Source organism: Artemia sp. Qi Xiang Cuo, chromosome 11 (genome assembly GCF_049724085.1).
Source record: "Artemia sp. Qi Xiang Cuo chromosome 11, ASM4972408v1, whole genome shotgun sequence".
Taxonomy (NCBI): domain Eukaryota; kingdom Metazoa; phylum Arthropoda; class Branchiopoda; order Anostraca; family Artemiidae; genus Artemia; species Artemia sp. Qi Xiang Cuo.
This window is the reverse complement of record NC_142804.1, coordinates 41,886,906-41,902,899: the sequence shown is the minus strand read 5'-3', so window position 1 is coordinate 41,902,899 and position 15,994 is coordinate 41,886,906. Positions and strand designations below refer to the sequence as shown.

The 15,994-nt window shown below is 34.5% G+C and overlaps 1 protein-coding gene across 1 annotated transcript in view; it reads right to left on the bottom strand.

The window, feature by feature from the left end:
• The window catches only part of LOC148946986 (uncharacterized), a 36,060-nt gene extending 24,659 nt beyond the window's left edge, over nucleotides 1–11,401 (bottom strand). Inside the window, exons 1-3 of the mRNA XM_089096478.1 lie at nucleotides 11,329–11,401; nucleotides 8,537–8,645; nucleotides 7,318–7,696 (exon numbers count right to left, since the gene is read on the bottom strand). Coding sequence (XP_088952604.1) covers nucleotides 7,318–7,696; nucleotides 8,537–8,645; nucleotides 11,329–11,401 — 561 coding nt within the window. The remainder of the gene's footprint in view (nucleotides 1–7,317; nucleotides 7,697–8,536; nucleotides 8,646–11,328) is intronic.
• Between the last annotated feature and the right edge of the window lie 4,593 nt (nucleotides 11,402–15,994).

The following is a 15,994-nucleotide window of genomic DNA, read 5'->3' as shown; positions in this document are numbered from 1 at the left end:
TTTTTGTTTGTGTGTGTGTGTTTTTGAGTGTGTGTTTGTATTCTTGTGTGTGTGCGTTTTTGTGTGGGTGTGAGTGTGTTTTTGTGTTTATGTATTTTGTGTTTGTTTTTTTGTTTTTGTTTTTGTGTTTTTTTTTGTTTTTTTTTTTGTGTGTGTTTATTTTTGTTTGGTGTTGTTTGTGTTTTTTTTTGTGTGTGTGTGTGTGTGTGTATGTGTGTCTGTCTGTGCATTTTTGTTTGTGTGTGTGTTTTTGTGTGTTTGTGTGTGTGTGTGTTTTTGAGTGTGTGTGTGTTTCTGTGTGTGTGTGTTTTTGTGTGTTTGCGTTTTGTGTGTGTTTGCGTGTTTTTGTGTGTGTGTGTGTGTTTTTGTGTGTATACGTTTTTGTGTTTGAGTGTTTTTGTGTGTTTGTGTGTTTTTTTGTGTGTGTTTGTGTGTGTTTTTGTGTTTTTTTGTGTGTGTGTGTTTTTTTGTGTTTGTGTGTGTGTTTTGTGTGTATGTTTTTTGTGTGTGTTTTTGTGTGTATGTGTGTTTTTGTGTGGGTGAGTTTTTGTGTGTTTGAGTTTTTGTGTGTGTGTGTTTGTTTTTAGTGTTTGTGTGTGTTTTTGTGTTTGTGCGTTTGTTTATGTGTGTGTTTGTTTGTATGTGTTTTTTTTTGTCTGTGTGTTTTGAGTGTTTGTGTTTTTTCGTGTGTGTGTTTTGTGTTTGTGTGTGTTTTTGTGTGTTTGTGTGTGTGTCTTTTTGTGTGTGCGTGTTTTTGTGTTTGTGTTTTTGTGTGTGTGTGTTTTAGTGTGTGTGTGTTTTCGTGTGTGTGTGTTTATGTGTGTGTGTTTGTGTGTTTGCGTTTTTTTCGTGTGTGTCAGTTTTTGTGTGTGTGTATTTTTGTGTAGTTGTGTGTGTATTTTTATGTGTGTTTGTTTTTGTGTGTGCTTGTTTTCGTGTGTTTGTGTGTGTTGTTTTTTGTTTGTGTGTGTGATTTTGTGTGTGTGTGTGTTTTTGTTTGTGTGTTTGTGTGTGTGTGTGTTGTTGTGTTTGTGTGTTTTGTGTGTGGGTGTGTTTGTGTTTTTGTGTGTGTGTGTGTTTGTGTGTTTGTGTTTTTTGTGTTTGTGTGTTTGTGTGTGTGTTTTTTGTGTGTGCGTGTTTTTGTGTGTTTGTGTTTTTGTGTGTACGTGTTTGTGTGTTTGTGTGTTTTTGTGTGTGTTTGTTTGTTTGTGTGTTTTTGTGTGTGTTTGTTTTTGTGTGTGTGTTTTTGTGTGTGTGTTTTTGTGTTTGTGTGTTTTTGTGTGTTTGTGTGTTTCAAACGTTTGAAGACGCTTACACTGATGATGCAGGGTGTCTTAGGGGTGCTATAAAGTAGTTATAGTGTGGTACTGTGGTGTGAATTGCTGGCGAAAATTTGAATGAATGAGTTGAAATAAAAATTTTAACAAGAAATGTATGAAAAGTGGTTTGGGGGTGATGACAGAGGTGTGTCATAGAGCAGTAATAGTTTGGCATTGTGGGATGAAATGCTTAGAATATCAAACACTAGTAAAGAAAGGGGGAAGAATTCTCTGTTTTCATAAATAATGTGTTTAATTCGATTTTTTTGTTTATTTATGGAGTGAAAAAGGGTTGAAAATTTCCTAGGGGTTGAGGGCTGGTGCCATTTGGATGATGGAGGGGGTGATGAGGGCTGGTGCCAGTGTGAAAACAGTGTCGCAGCGCCATTCCGCTCTGGGCCATAAGTATACTTTTTAATGGTTTGGGTATCTACCCTTCCCGCAAGATGATCTTCCAACCTCACTAATAATAAAGTTATTCAAACTTTTAATTATGCTGAACAAAATGGCTATCTCAAAATTTTGATCAGACGATTTTGAGTAAAAAGGGACATAGGAGGGAACTAGGTGTCTTCTAATTTTTCTGGTCACTTAAAAAGGGCACTAGAGCTTTTAATTTCCGTTCGAATGAGCCCTCTTACGATATTATAGGACCACTGGGTCAATACGATCACCCCTGGAGAAAAAAAAATAATAAGTAAACACGAATTTGTGATCTTTTTTCTGGCAGGAAATACAAAATTTCCTATTTTTTTCAGATAGGCACTTGAAACTTTTACAGTTGGGTTATCTGATACGCTAAATCTGATAGTGTGATTTTCATTAAGATTCTATGACTTTTAGGGGGTATTCCCCCTTTTTTTTCAAAAATCAGGCAAATTTTCTCTGGCTCGTAACCTTTGATGGGTAAGATTAAACTCATTAAAACTTATATAATTGAAACCAGTATGAAACCCCGACTCTTTTGATATATCTATTGGTATCAAAGTTCTGTCTTTTAGAGTTTTGGTTACTATTGAGCCGGGTCGCTCCTTACTTACAGTTCGTTACCACGAACTGTTTGAAAAAAAGAAATCTAGAAATTTACACAAAATTCTTTTTTGTGTAACAAAGGGTATAAAGGGGGTGCACTGAATATTTTTTTATCTCTAAAGTTCCTTTCACCAAGCGAAGTTTGGTCTTCTAGCGTTGCATGTTAAAACAGATAAAAATAGATAAAGAGTATGGGTTGGTACTAGTTATATGTGAGCATAAAATTTCTAAATTGTGAGAAACATGCATATATTGTTCGGATTCACTTTGAAACAGACATCTTACTTGAAGCAGACATTTCATACAGCATGCTGATACAGAGATAAACCTAACACAAGTAGTGCTGGCATTACTTGAAATGCAACTAATAACAGTAATATTCCTCCTTACATTTATGACATTTTTTTTGAGCTGGTCAAAAGAAATATCTAGAAAAGCAAAAGTAGCGAGAATTCAACATGGTTTTACATTGAGGTAGTTATACATATATAGGTTAGTATTTGAATCAAAAACGCAAGGAATAAAATGTTATGAGCGCTTATTAGGTGTTTCAATTACAAATAAGAGAATTTAGAGCTCTATTAAAGTTTCGACTTAAATATTGGAAGTAAAAATCAAAACAATTCCTGGAGATGACCCCTCCTCGCCCTCCTACTGACTTCTATCACTAAACTACAGCAGATTTGACCTATCTAGCTACAGTACCGTGTTTTCTTTTTCGATGATTTCTTTTTCATACTTTTCAATAAAAAATTATTCTTGTTTTCAATGATTTCTTATTTTCCAGTGATTCCATTTCTGTCCTATTTGCAGATGTAGAGGGTGTATTCATATCCATTTTTCAAAGTTTTGAAGCAAGGAAATCTAATCTTGATCTGATAGATTTTAGGAAGGAAAAAAAACCTAACTATCAGTTGAAAAAATTTGACCTGAGCAAACGTAGCCAAACAGAAAGTATTTTGCGATTTTCGCAGTTTTTCCATTAATTGGGCTCACCTATTTACTTGATGATAAGGCTTCAAAGGCGTTATATTTGTATAAGTATTAATGTGGAATATATGAAATGAGTGTAATGGATCCCTGTTTTTCAATTTTATTATATATTAAAAATGAGGATAGATTAATTAAAAAAAAAAATCTGCTTAAAGTAAAGAACAAAGTTGAAACTTAAAAGGAGCAACAGTTTTGTAGTTACTTAATAATTTTTTCTCCAAATTATTGGGAGGAAGCAACTTTCCCACCTCCAAATAACGCCCCTGGTGAGCAGGGATAATGATGTCAATCTGTAATTGCTTATTATAGATCTTAATTAGTTCCTCACCAGACAAAGGGTGGAGAGGAATATTTTTCCTGTACAGTTTGTGATATGCACACTAAGAATCATTCTTAAAGCAATATCAATATTTGGATATATTTCAGCTGCATTAAATAGACGCAAAACCATGTTAACGTCAATTAGAGTCATGCTTTCTTTTTCCTTCCTCAGCATTTTGTACCAAGAAGGGTTTCAAATGTAAGCATTCGTCTACAATCATAGGCTTAAGATCATATAGATAAAAACTCAATAGCTCAATTGCATGATTCGTGACTTCCGAGGCTTCCAGTCCTTTAATAACCTCGGAAAATCCAAACATGTTATGAGGCTGAGTGTACTTATTTTTCCTTCTTGTGAGTTCAGCATATAATGTATCTAAATAAAAGTTGAAAGTGGTGACACGAAAGTTTCCACATCCTTTAAATATGACATTGCTGCTATGTCCCCCATATTTATCAAACTACGTAGGCATCTTTCTCTTGCGTTGGGAGTCTGCTACATAATCCTGCTCACATTTTTCTCTCGTTGCACCTTCTAGCCCTCCAATATTTTGTCTCACTTCTTGAAAAAAAACAGAAAAAGAGTTATAATACATAATAATCTGCCCTAATTCTATGGTTTAATACTGTAGTTTTATGTTCACCTTGTTAAAACCTTTCTAGTATGATACCCCATAAAATTGCCATGAAAGCAGGAAGCCCAACTATTCTTACAATGCACTGGCTTCATTTCTGGTCGAGGGTCTCTCAGCTGTGCTATTAGCAATTTCATTTAAGTTTTCCAAAATATCGTCTCTGTTTCATTAACAACTCGATAGGCATTGTGACAAGCAGACCATCGAGTCTTGGATAGATTCTGTAAATGTATTGAACACTTTTGTTTTAGAATAGCCCATATTTGTGTTGAGGCACTGAAGAAATTAAAAACTTCCTGCAGGAATCCAAAAATGAAACGGCCTTTGTAGATGATCCTGCTGCACAAGACCCTATTAAATATATAGAACGAGCTGTATGTCATAAAGACGATATTTTTATCAACATATGAAGAAAGATCTACATTTCAATTGCATCTGTCTGGTTTTTAAGCATAGTTACACAAGAGATTAAAACTAACGAACAAGAGAATAGTGACAAAATTATGGCAAGTAAAGTAATACATACTAGGGATCAATAGTCACTAGTGATAGGTCACTAGGTGTGGCAATGTGATTGGGTGATTTCCGGGGATTCGGGGATCCAAGTTTTTCTTCGGGGAGACACAGAGATTTACGGATAATTCCAAGAAAATTAAGGGATAGTGGAAGTTCTGAGCAGAAGGCAACTGATTAGTATGAGCCATAACTAATGCAAGAAAGAGGTGATACCGAGCTCTCAGCTGTCATTCTTGTGATACATCTGACAGTTTATAAGTGGCTACGAAATTCCTGTGTTGTTTTAACATCACTTTTTTGTGAATACGCTGTGCAGAGGTGAAGTGCACCTAGTACTTTGACGATAAATCGCCTCAATCCAGTTTTTTTTAAAAAAAATCGCTAAGTGATAATTTTCTGCACCCCCCCGCCTTGTGTGCCCCTTGACCTGGGCACAGTGAGCCTATTGGTAAATCCTTTCCTGCTTAAAGGAGTGTTAGCCCTTCTCATATTTTTAATAGATTTTGTTCGTCTTAAATTTTAAGAATTTTTTTTAAATTTGGAAAGATTTCTGCAGGTTTGGATTTCCATGAAAAAATTTTCTCGGAAGGGAGGATTACCAGAATGATTGGAAAAATGATTAGAATTTAAAGTAGTTTTCAAATGAAAGTATGATAAGAGGCTGAATGGTGGCTGAATCGTCTTTAAAACTTTTCTGGGGGGGGGGGATTTTCAGTGAGGATGGACTTGTCTGGAAAAAATTTTACGGGGGAGGGGTTTTATTTTACGTGGGAGTAAATTTCCAAGGAAGAGTTTCCCGAGACAGGAGGGAATTTTTCATGGAGGGTGAACCAGATTTACCGGCAATATTTGAAGAACGATCAGAAATTAAATAAAAACAAGCTTTTTCAATTGAAAGTAAGGAGCAACATTAAATCTTAAAACAAGCAGAAATCATTCCACTTATGAAGGGATTACCCACCTCCTCAAAACCTTACTCTTTACCCTAAAGTTCGACTGTTTATCCAATTTTATTGAGAACGACTGTAGAAACATTAGGGCCGTTTAATGAGAATGCAGACAACTTTTTTTAAAGAGTTAAAAACCCTAGCATGAAGAGCTAGCAATTGAGGAGCAACCCCTTTGTATATAGAAACTATTTCTCAGAAAAAAAGGCTTGGATTAATAGGTAGATTGAAATTTAATTAATTAAGTTGATTTAAAATCTGCCTGATATTTGGCCTTCTTTTGATTTATAGCCGTCTTGACCTTCATCATGCTACAAAGCTGAGCACAGATGACTATTGACCGACCATTTCATTATAATAATCTTGTAGTGCTATATCTTTTTAACTACTTGTTCATATAAATAAGTCTACTTTGAGATTAAGCTGTTTAAAGCAGGTCTGATTTGTTATTTAAAAATAAAAATAAGATAGAATTTTAAGAATCAATGTGACCAGATTTATTTCCAGTTGAGGTTCTATAAGCTCTGAAACTTTAATTGAGCTTTTTTCATTGCCTTAGATTTTAAGAGGATAGAAATATAAAAAAAGAAAATTTAACAATCACAATCACAATGACTACAACATTCAAGCCCTTTTTTGCCATTGATAACTTCATTTGCTCCCCCAGTCAGAATTTAAAATCAAATTCGGTCTGATTTGGTCATCCCATCCAATATTCCTTCAAAATTTCGCACCTGCCCAATAAGCCAGTAATTTAGTTCCTTAGTTTTTAGCTGTGCCCGAGACAATGCATATTATATTATGACTATTTTGATGAATATAGTATCTTTCAGTTTAGTTTAACATCCCTTCAAATTCCCTTAATGTTTTGACTTAATACAATTAGCTGTTCCTGAATTAAGGCAGATATACCCGTTTACTGCCTAGATAGCTATAGTGAGTGTAGAATAGCTTCTTAAAGTTCTGTAATGGTCATAGGAAATTGACTCTACCCCCTCCTAAAACTATTTTATAGTTCGAAAGATACATCGATCAGCTATTTTGATTGTGTAAAATTTAGACTTCCACTGCAAATATCCACACTGTCATCTTGATTCTTTTTAGAAATATTTCTATACTTTATTAGACACATTGTTACGAACTCCGTAAATTTGTTTCATATAAACTTATATAGTAAGTACATAAGTTAAGCTTATGCATTGTATCTTTAAGATTCAGGTTATTACCTCTGGATTTAAAGGTTGAGTTATTCTGTCAATAGTCCTCGCCTGCTTTTGTGCTTTGATATTAGGGGTTAAAGATATAACAATTAGTCATTAGTTTAGAAACATGGGTAGGTGACCTTATACATTGAACTCTAAAATGTAAACCTATTTTTATGTGTAGCATCTAATTTACAAAACCCAACATTAAGTGTCTGCATCGTAGGCTATTGGCAGAATAGGGGATAATGCTTGAGGAATGAAGAATACTAAACTCAGTTTATGTCTATTGCAATTTAAAAGAAGATATTTTATAAATGAAGCTTGCAAATTGTACGTGATTATATCTTACTTGATATTGTCTCAATGGAATATTTTCATACTCCATAGTATAATTCAACCAGCTGAAAATAGTATCACCAAATGAATGCAAGACAACTTTGGTTCCATTGACTGAATTCATGACTTCAACTTTTAATCTGTTAGATATTGGAAATATAGAAGACGGTATTTTGACTTCAACTCGCAGAAAGAGGCAGTTGAAAGTATCAATAACTTGCTTTGTGCACAAACTCCGGCTTTTGATATCATCGTTGGTGTTCCTGAACTTTAAAGTCATAGTTTTCCATTCAGGTACAAAGTCAGTTTTGTTTTTTATTTCCCAGTCACCATTATCAATCCAAATGCTTTTTGAATCCTGTAAAGCCTCAAAATCATCGAATATTGTCAGACTTTCACAAAAACCAAAGGATAAAAAAAGAAAATTACAACATGATGCCTCATTTTCTCACTTTGCGAATCAATTTTTCGCAGACTGGCCTACTGGCTTCTGAAAGATTTCAATCAAATACTGTCTTATTAGTCATGTTTTAGTGTAATTTATTTTTTATTTAAAATTAATATCATAGCTTCTTCTAAGAAATAGATAATAATAGTGGTTTTGCATGATTTATCATCGTCATCTATCATAGAAAATTGCTTATCATGACAGCAGAATTTTTTTTTTACAAATTCAGAAAAATAAAAATTACTTAATATTTTGTTTGATACCCAATTTCTACATGACCAGTTTGAAACTTAATGTGAATAAGCAAACGATAACATATAAAAAAAAGAAAATTTAACCATAACACTTTTTTAACCATAACGAAATGGTAATTGTGCATTAGGGCACAACACAGTCAAATTTGTTAATTCCTACACATGAACCTGACTTTGTCAACGATAAACAGTTTGGTGGATTTTAGAAAAAGAAAATAGATTTTATACTATAAGCTGAAGTTGAAAGAAGCACGTGATTTAAACAAAAAATACATAAAATGTGAAAAAATATACATAAAATGAAAAAACAATATTTATGAAAAACTAACTTGGAATAGAAAAAAATACGCTGTTCATGGACACTATTATGAAGTCATAAGGAAAAATATTTTCAAAATTTGAACTTCTTCAAAGAAAATTAAACAGCCACGTTGTAACGCAACATTAGCAGAAATAGAGATTTAGCATAGTTCAAGTTTAAAACAAGCAAAAATTACCAAACTCAGGAATATCACTACTACCGCCCTTACTGTTCTCCAAAAGTTTCACTAATGCCTTTACCAGTAGTAACAGTAGCGTGTGTAGAAGCAGAAGTGACAGTTGGGGCAATAGGAGTTGTATTAGAAATAGCATATGAAGCTAAGAGAGGAAAGGAAATAATAAAAGAAAAATAAAATAAAAAAAGTTTGAGAAAACGAGGATTTTGTCACCCAGTGGCAAAACATGAAGGCTAAGAACAAGCAAATATTTCGACAAGGACCTCCGCCAAGTCGTAGATTTCTTAAATTGTGCTAAAAACATGCAAATCTTGTTTGTCAGTTTAAAAAAAAAAAAAAATTGAGGACGATTTGGCGGAGGTCCTTGTCGAAATATTAGTTTTTTCTTTGTCTTCTTGTTTTGCCATTGGCTGACAAAATCCTCATTTTCTGATACTTTTTTGATTTTATTTTTCTTTTATTATTTCCTTTCCTCTCTTAGCTTCATACGTCATGTATAGCCAGTGTGGTCTTAGAATGTATTTAATTAGTGATAGAAGTAGTAGTATTAGTAGTAAGCAGCAACATTATTAATATTATGCAATTTTGGACTATATCAACATCCCCTCCTCGGGCCCTGATAGTTTCAGTTTAATACTTTAAGCTCTTTCTGAGAAATTGGAAACGGAGATCAGCACCACCGGTTTTAGTGCTTTATTACATACTTAAGTAGCTTCTGAGAAATCATCGATACGTCCAGTTGATAACTTGCACACATATACTGTGTTTTGATTTACCCCAACAATCCCCTCAAAAGTAACTTAACGTTCCACATTAAGGTACTTGTCAATTAGCTGGTAGACGCGAGAAGTCAAGTTTGGTTAATGCTATTGAAATAAAACACAATATGATAAAAATATAACAGTTTAGAAACATATTTGGGCTGTGTTTTTGGACATTAGGGGGTGTGGGTAAAGCATAGCGTATATTAAATACGTAACCTAACCTAACTTAGGTACTTTTTCCCCCGAAACCCCCCAAAAAACAATAAAACAAATATTGTAAACGCAATGACAAACCACGCTTTGCGATCCAATTTTCTATTAACTCATATCCGTTTGACTAGTTTCCTTTAGCATATATCTTGCGAATGTACAAGCTAATTGACAAGTACCCACATTAATACCAATAGACTTAGTTGTATTTATGAGAGAGTTAGTTGTTTTTTATTAAAGAAATAAAACACAATAACAACAAAACCCGACGTTTATAAAACTTGTATGGGTAGACATTGCCCTTTATAAAACCCTACATAACACAATCACTACCATCCATTCCTACCACCCCCTCCCCGAATATCCTCCCCAAAAATAATAAACACAAAAATTAATTTTTAATAAAGAGTCACGACCTAACTGGATATCCAAGACACAAAGTTAAAAATCATTAATCTACTCTGTCTCCTTGTGGCCATTCAAAAAAAAGAAGAAAATATTACAATCCCTCGAGAGAAAATTCACTCATCAGGGACTAAAATTAATATGTAAACAAACAGTGTCCTTTCAGTTTACTGCAAAATTCATGTAGCTCATCAAGTGTTCAAACAGCTTGAGGTAATGCTACCCACACCCGAGGGCCAACATGTCTTATGGAAAAAAAACAGATCACTTTGTAATAGCCTTAACAACCTTAGGTCGTCGAACTAGCGGCGATGCTCTAGTTGGGTAATTATGGAAATTAACACCACGTGTAAACATTTTCCTGAGATACTCAGGTAATAACATGCATGTATATCATAGGCAGCGCGATAGCGCTGCCTAGGTAAAGAACGACGTGGGCACAATGTATTATTTTTTTCTCCATTACCGGACACTTCGTATCGAAGGAGTTGTCGTAGAAACTTCGAAAAGGGCTCATTCGATTGGAAATTGCAGTGTTTAGTGCCCTTTTTAATAGTCGAAAGTTATTGGAGGGCAACTAGCCCCCCTCCCCCCACGCTAATCATTCCCCCAAACACATCCGATCAAAATTTTGAGAGCCATTTTGTTCAGTGTAGTTGATATCCCGATAGAAAATATGTTTTTGAGGAGGACACTCCCCCACAACCCTCGGGGCAAGGGTTTTAAGTTATGCCCTGAGGGCATATAAAAACGATGTTGGCACAATGCATCATTTATTATTTTTTTCCTTTAGAGCAGGGCATTTCGTATCGAAGAACTTGTTATAGAAACATCGAAAAGGGCTCATTGAATTGGAAATTGGAGTGACTTGTGCCCTTTTTAATAGTCAAAAGTGATAAGAAGGCAACTAAAACCCCTTCCACACCCACCATTTCCCGATACACATCCAATCAAAATTTTAAGATAGCCATTTTGTTCAGCGTAGTTGATTTCCAGATAGAAATTATGTTTTTAAGGAGGACACTCCCCCAGACCCATTGTCTTTATCTCAGTTGTGCCGGAAAGTCATTCGACAAAATATGCGAAGGAATGACATAACTGCCACACTGGAGGGCCTGCACCTCCCAAACCAATTGTTAGTGTATTTAATGTACTTGAATACACCTGAAAGCGGTAAAATAATACGGTATTTGAACTCAGATTTCTCAGCTGAAATGTTTCGTCATGGGAAAATTATCAACTTGTCGAAATGCTTAAATCTCCAAGTTCAAAAGCGGCACTGCCGGATGATGCACCAATATTGAAATTGAAACTCAATATTAGTGGAAGAAACTGTATATATAGATAATTTCGTTGAAACGAATAATAAAAGAACCCTCCAATATTATTTGAAGTGTTATGTCTATATAATCGATTATTATTATTATAATTTAAAAAGTGAATTACATGAATAAACCAGTAGTGTATTAATATTTGTAAAACTATGAATTAAAGTGAGTGTCACGGGATCTAAATACATTGTTAATATATTGACAAAAAAAGGTAGTTTCTCGAAAGTCTCATTACTTTTAAGCCTAAATGTAACTCGATATTAGTCGAGCGCGAACTCGTTAAACTAGAGTACGGAACTTTAGGGAATCGAATTACGTTCGAATACACAAATAGCCAGGTGCAAGGTGGCACCGGTGAAAAAATAGTTCAACTTCGACCTGAAGTTACCTTGTTTTCCATTCAAAGTATATATTCATTATTAGTTAATATGGAGCTTTAGATGACTCGAATTACGTCGAACGAATAACTACCCGATGTATGAGGAAATACCGGTGAAAAGGTAGTTTGACCTCGACCTAGAGTGTACCATGATCATAACTAATATTGAAAAAATTAACTAGACAAAAATCAATAGAAACTACCTTTCATTTCAGAACAATGGCCAAAGCAATTATCGATACAGAGTTCATAACTATAAAGCACGCAAAAGAAAATGTCATATACTCAGCGGCAATGATCATTGTGAATAAATCATGGGAAGAAGTCTTCGCAAAAAAATGGAACGTAAAGTATAATTTAAGGAAATATGACGTGGAATCCTATAGATTTGGTTTAAATTTAGCAAACACACCCAAATATCGACCCGCGAGAGGGAAATTGGGAATAAAATATAACGGCAGAAAGGGCAAGTACCTCCATTATATTCAACATGAAATAAGAAAATTGCAAAAACAATATAAAGTTCGGTACTGGTACGTTAAAGGTCCATGTCAGACAGATTTATTGCTTCTTGACAAATGTAGAAAACAAAAATTAGTTTACAAAATCGAGAGAAATCCAAACTGTGTAAAATATCAAGGTCAACGCGACCCCCTCCAAGAAATAAAATACTACCAACAATATCTATATAATCCAAAAAGCGTAATATATAGAGCGAAAAGAAAATAAATTATATTTAAAAGAATTAAAAACTATTAATCAAAATCAAAAGCAACCAAAAAATCAAAAAAACCGTCTCTATTGAAATAATTTGGTATGACGTAAATTAAAGTCAACCCACGCAACATTTATGTTAAAAGAAAAATTCTTGTGTGAAATCAATTAAAATGACTATCCCCCTAGCCTAAGAATCAACCGTATGTTTACCATAAGCAATCAACAAATTCTATGACCACAAATCTTAATCCCACCTTGTTTCTTTCCCCGATGAAAAAAAAGAAAAGAAAATCCCATGTAATAGGAATCGTAAATTCTCATTCGAGTATCTATCATAAGAATTCTTCCTATATTATGTTTAATGAAATATTAATTCCAGAAACAGCAAAACAGGATGTGGCTAACAAATTTCATGATAACCTTCGTTGCCCAAACTATAGCCCAAGATATCGTAAAGCACGGGATAATCTTCAAACACGAGAATTCGTTACTTGCAAGTCACAATGCCTGGAAGATATTTATGAAACTGGATCCAAAACCGTTTGAAACCCTGTTTCAACAAGTAATGAGACTAGAGAAGAATACTAATGAATTAAAGGACTCTATATTCCAATTCCTAAAATCGGACAAAAGCCTGCAGACGACGAAAGACATGCACCACAAGGAAAATACAGGAGAATCACCCCCTATTATTCCTAAACTAAAGTCGAAATTCATAATAGACGACTTTGACAAGAAAATGGCAGAAATTGATAAGGCTCTAGGAACTAACAACAAGGGAAACAGAAGGAGAAGAGCATTAAGTAATGTGGACGGATCCATAAGCGAATATACTACGACAAAATATACCACAGGTTCCTTCTTGACAACTTCCAAGAAAAATAAACTCTATGATGGAAATTACGCCATGCTAAATGAATTATCAAGCATATGGACATACCTCAAGCAACTATGGCAAGATCATACGATGAGCAACGTTACTAAGAAAGTATCTCCAAAGGAAATAAAGAAAAATATTGACAAGCCACAAGAAAAGAAAAATAAATATAAGAAAGAGGAAGAAAATGATTACGTACATAAGAAATGTTGGATAATAGACGGTAAACCTATTTGTGCTAGATTAGCAATGGCCGACGAGCTGACAAAGGAAGATATTGAACCATTACCTGATCTAAGCGAGAAAAACTCCCAAAAAGTGTCAACTCATCAAGCCTTCTTAATATTATACAGACAAAGATTACAAGCCTTATTTGAACTATTTAATACGGAAATACAAAAATTAAAACAAATCACCACGAGAATCTTTGAGGTTTTCTTTCGAAGAAGTAAATACCGCAGGTCTACAAGCCTAATTCCCATCATCGGAGAACTCGCCTCCCGCCTTTTTGGTTTAACAATGGTGGAAGACCTGAACATCCTAAGGGAAAATGTGAAAAAGTTAAATAATGCCATGAACGTAACGTTACACGTCCAGAAAATACAAGCAAGCATAGCTAACTACCAAAGCGATAAAGTTGAAATGATATCCAAGAACATCTCAAAAACTGTAAATGTAATGAATTACTTAAAGAATGAAGTAGATCGTGTGATTACCGATTCGAGCCTCACCATGGTATCACTCGAATAAGTCACAATGCCATTGCTCAACCTTGCAACTGACGTTAGCAAATTTGAATTCGCATTATTTGCACTTACTGGAGGAAGCTTATTCTACGATCTTGTATACCCTTCGAACCTAAAAAGTATCTTAGATGAAATAAAAACACATCTAATAATCGGTCTGCATCTACCCTCAGAACCATAAGTAGCAAACCTATTCCACTATTATACCAAGCTAAAGGTTCACATCACGGAAAAAAACGAACAACTATTCGCAGTAATAACAATTCAATTAATGAATCAGCAATCTACATATAATTTATAAAAGGTTTCTAGATTCCATGTCAATATGGGTAGAACTAATACGTTCATTACTATCACCCCCAAAATAGAATACTTACTAGTCGATCAAGAAAGAGGTGACTACGCATTAGCAAACCCATATGATCATAAGGAGTGCCTAGCATTCAAAAATCTGGTGCGCCAACTAACCTTACCCATTTATGATCTAAAATCCGGATATTGTATGACAGATTTATTTTCAAAAGAAACTCAACAAGAAGGAATTCCCAAATCATGCGAAGCGCTAGTAGGTAGTACAAAACGAGAAATATTCATTCATCTTAGAAATGATCTCTGGCTATTTTCCGTCCCAAAAGAAACAGTTGGGACTATCTCTTGTTATAATAACACAGAAAGAATCGATCCAAGCTACAGAACTGAACTACTATTACAAGACGTGGGAACAATAACCACAAAAAAAGGGTGTCGATTAGTAACCATAGAAGCCACGGTACAAACATCACTGATAACCACAAGCACGAATATAATAAGCCCCAAGGTGGTCAATTTCAAACCAGTCAATTTATCACATACAATTCCTAATATCGAAAACGAAGAAGTAAAAGCCACCATATGGTCAAAATAGAGAACGTCAAAGGAACCTTACCACTAATAAAAATAAGAGAAGCCTTAGACTCTCAAATTCCCCTATTTACTAATGAAGACCAAAGATTGACCTCTGTAGAAAGTAGATACGGACTATTCTCAACAAATTTTTGGTGGAAAAACCTCCTGACGGTAGGATTCGTATTCATGATCTCTCTCACTGTAAGAATGCTATTAACCCTGAATTACGGAAGAATTATGATAACACGTAGAAAAAGGACAAAGCCAGATCACATCGAGCCGAGTCAGATGCAAAACTTAAAACCGGAACTCTCTGATTACCCTTAAGCAAAAAAAGTAAGAGAGGATATAATCGAACGAATGAGAGTAGAGGTTTTCATTCGTGCAATGTTCAGTCCCGAATTTCTACTTACTGTTTGTGTAAACCCATGCAACTACAAAGATTTATTTTTTAAGCAGCATGGACACGCACAACCAGTAAAGACTTGAAAATTTATAGTAAATCGAGACCTCTCATAAAACCATGTAAACTACCTCGCATGTAGTTATATAATAGAAAACTAAATGCTAAAGTAGATGAGTGTTGAGTAACATTTAAAAATGTATTGAATATTGAACATGTGCAAAATGTACATGTATATAAGTATTTATATAATCTTGAAAATCTCATATTGTGTTATTTTTCATAGAAAATCATTTTTCTTATGATTACCTAGCTTATCTCATAGTAATCTAGTGTTGCTGCAATATGCATGTAAAAGAATGAAAATTCCTTTTATTCATTTTATCTTTGAGTTTAACCGTACCCATATTAAATTGATATCATTAGTACGACTAATCACAACTATTACTTCAAATAATAGTCCCCACGTAATATCGTATAAATTGTGTATTATTGCTGTATGTGTTTTAACTTATGTAATTATAAAGAGCATATGATTCTGCCCAGATATTTATATTCCAGGAAGCAGAGTAATCAGTGCAAATTAATTATTGGTGTACCAGCTAGCAACACGGATACAACCCAGTAGCATCTACTCTCATCACTCGTCAACCACCGATAAGTACTCACCAAGGAAACCCCTGAAGACAATGACCTGGTGACAATCCAAGTGACCCAAGCCTAGCACCAGGTAACACTACCCCAACCACTATCGGCAAACCAAAAACCCCATAT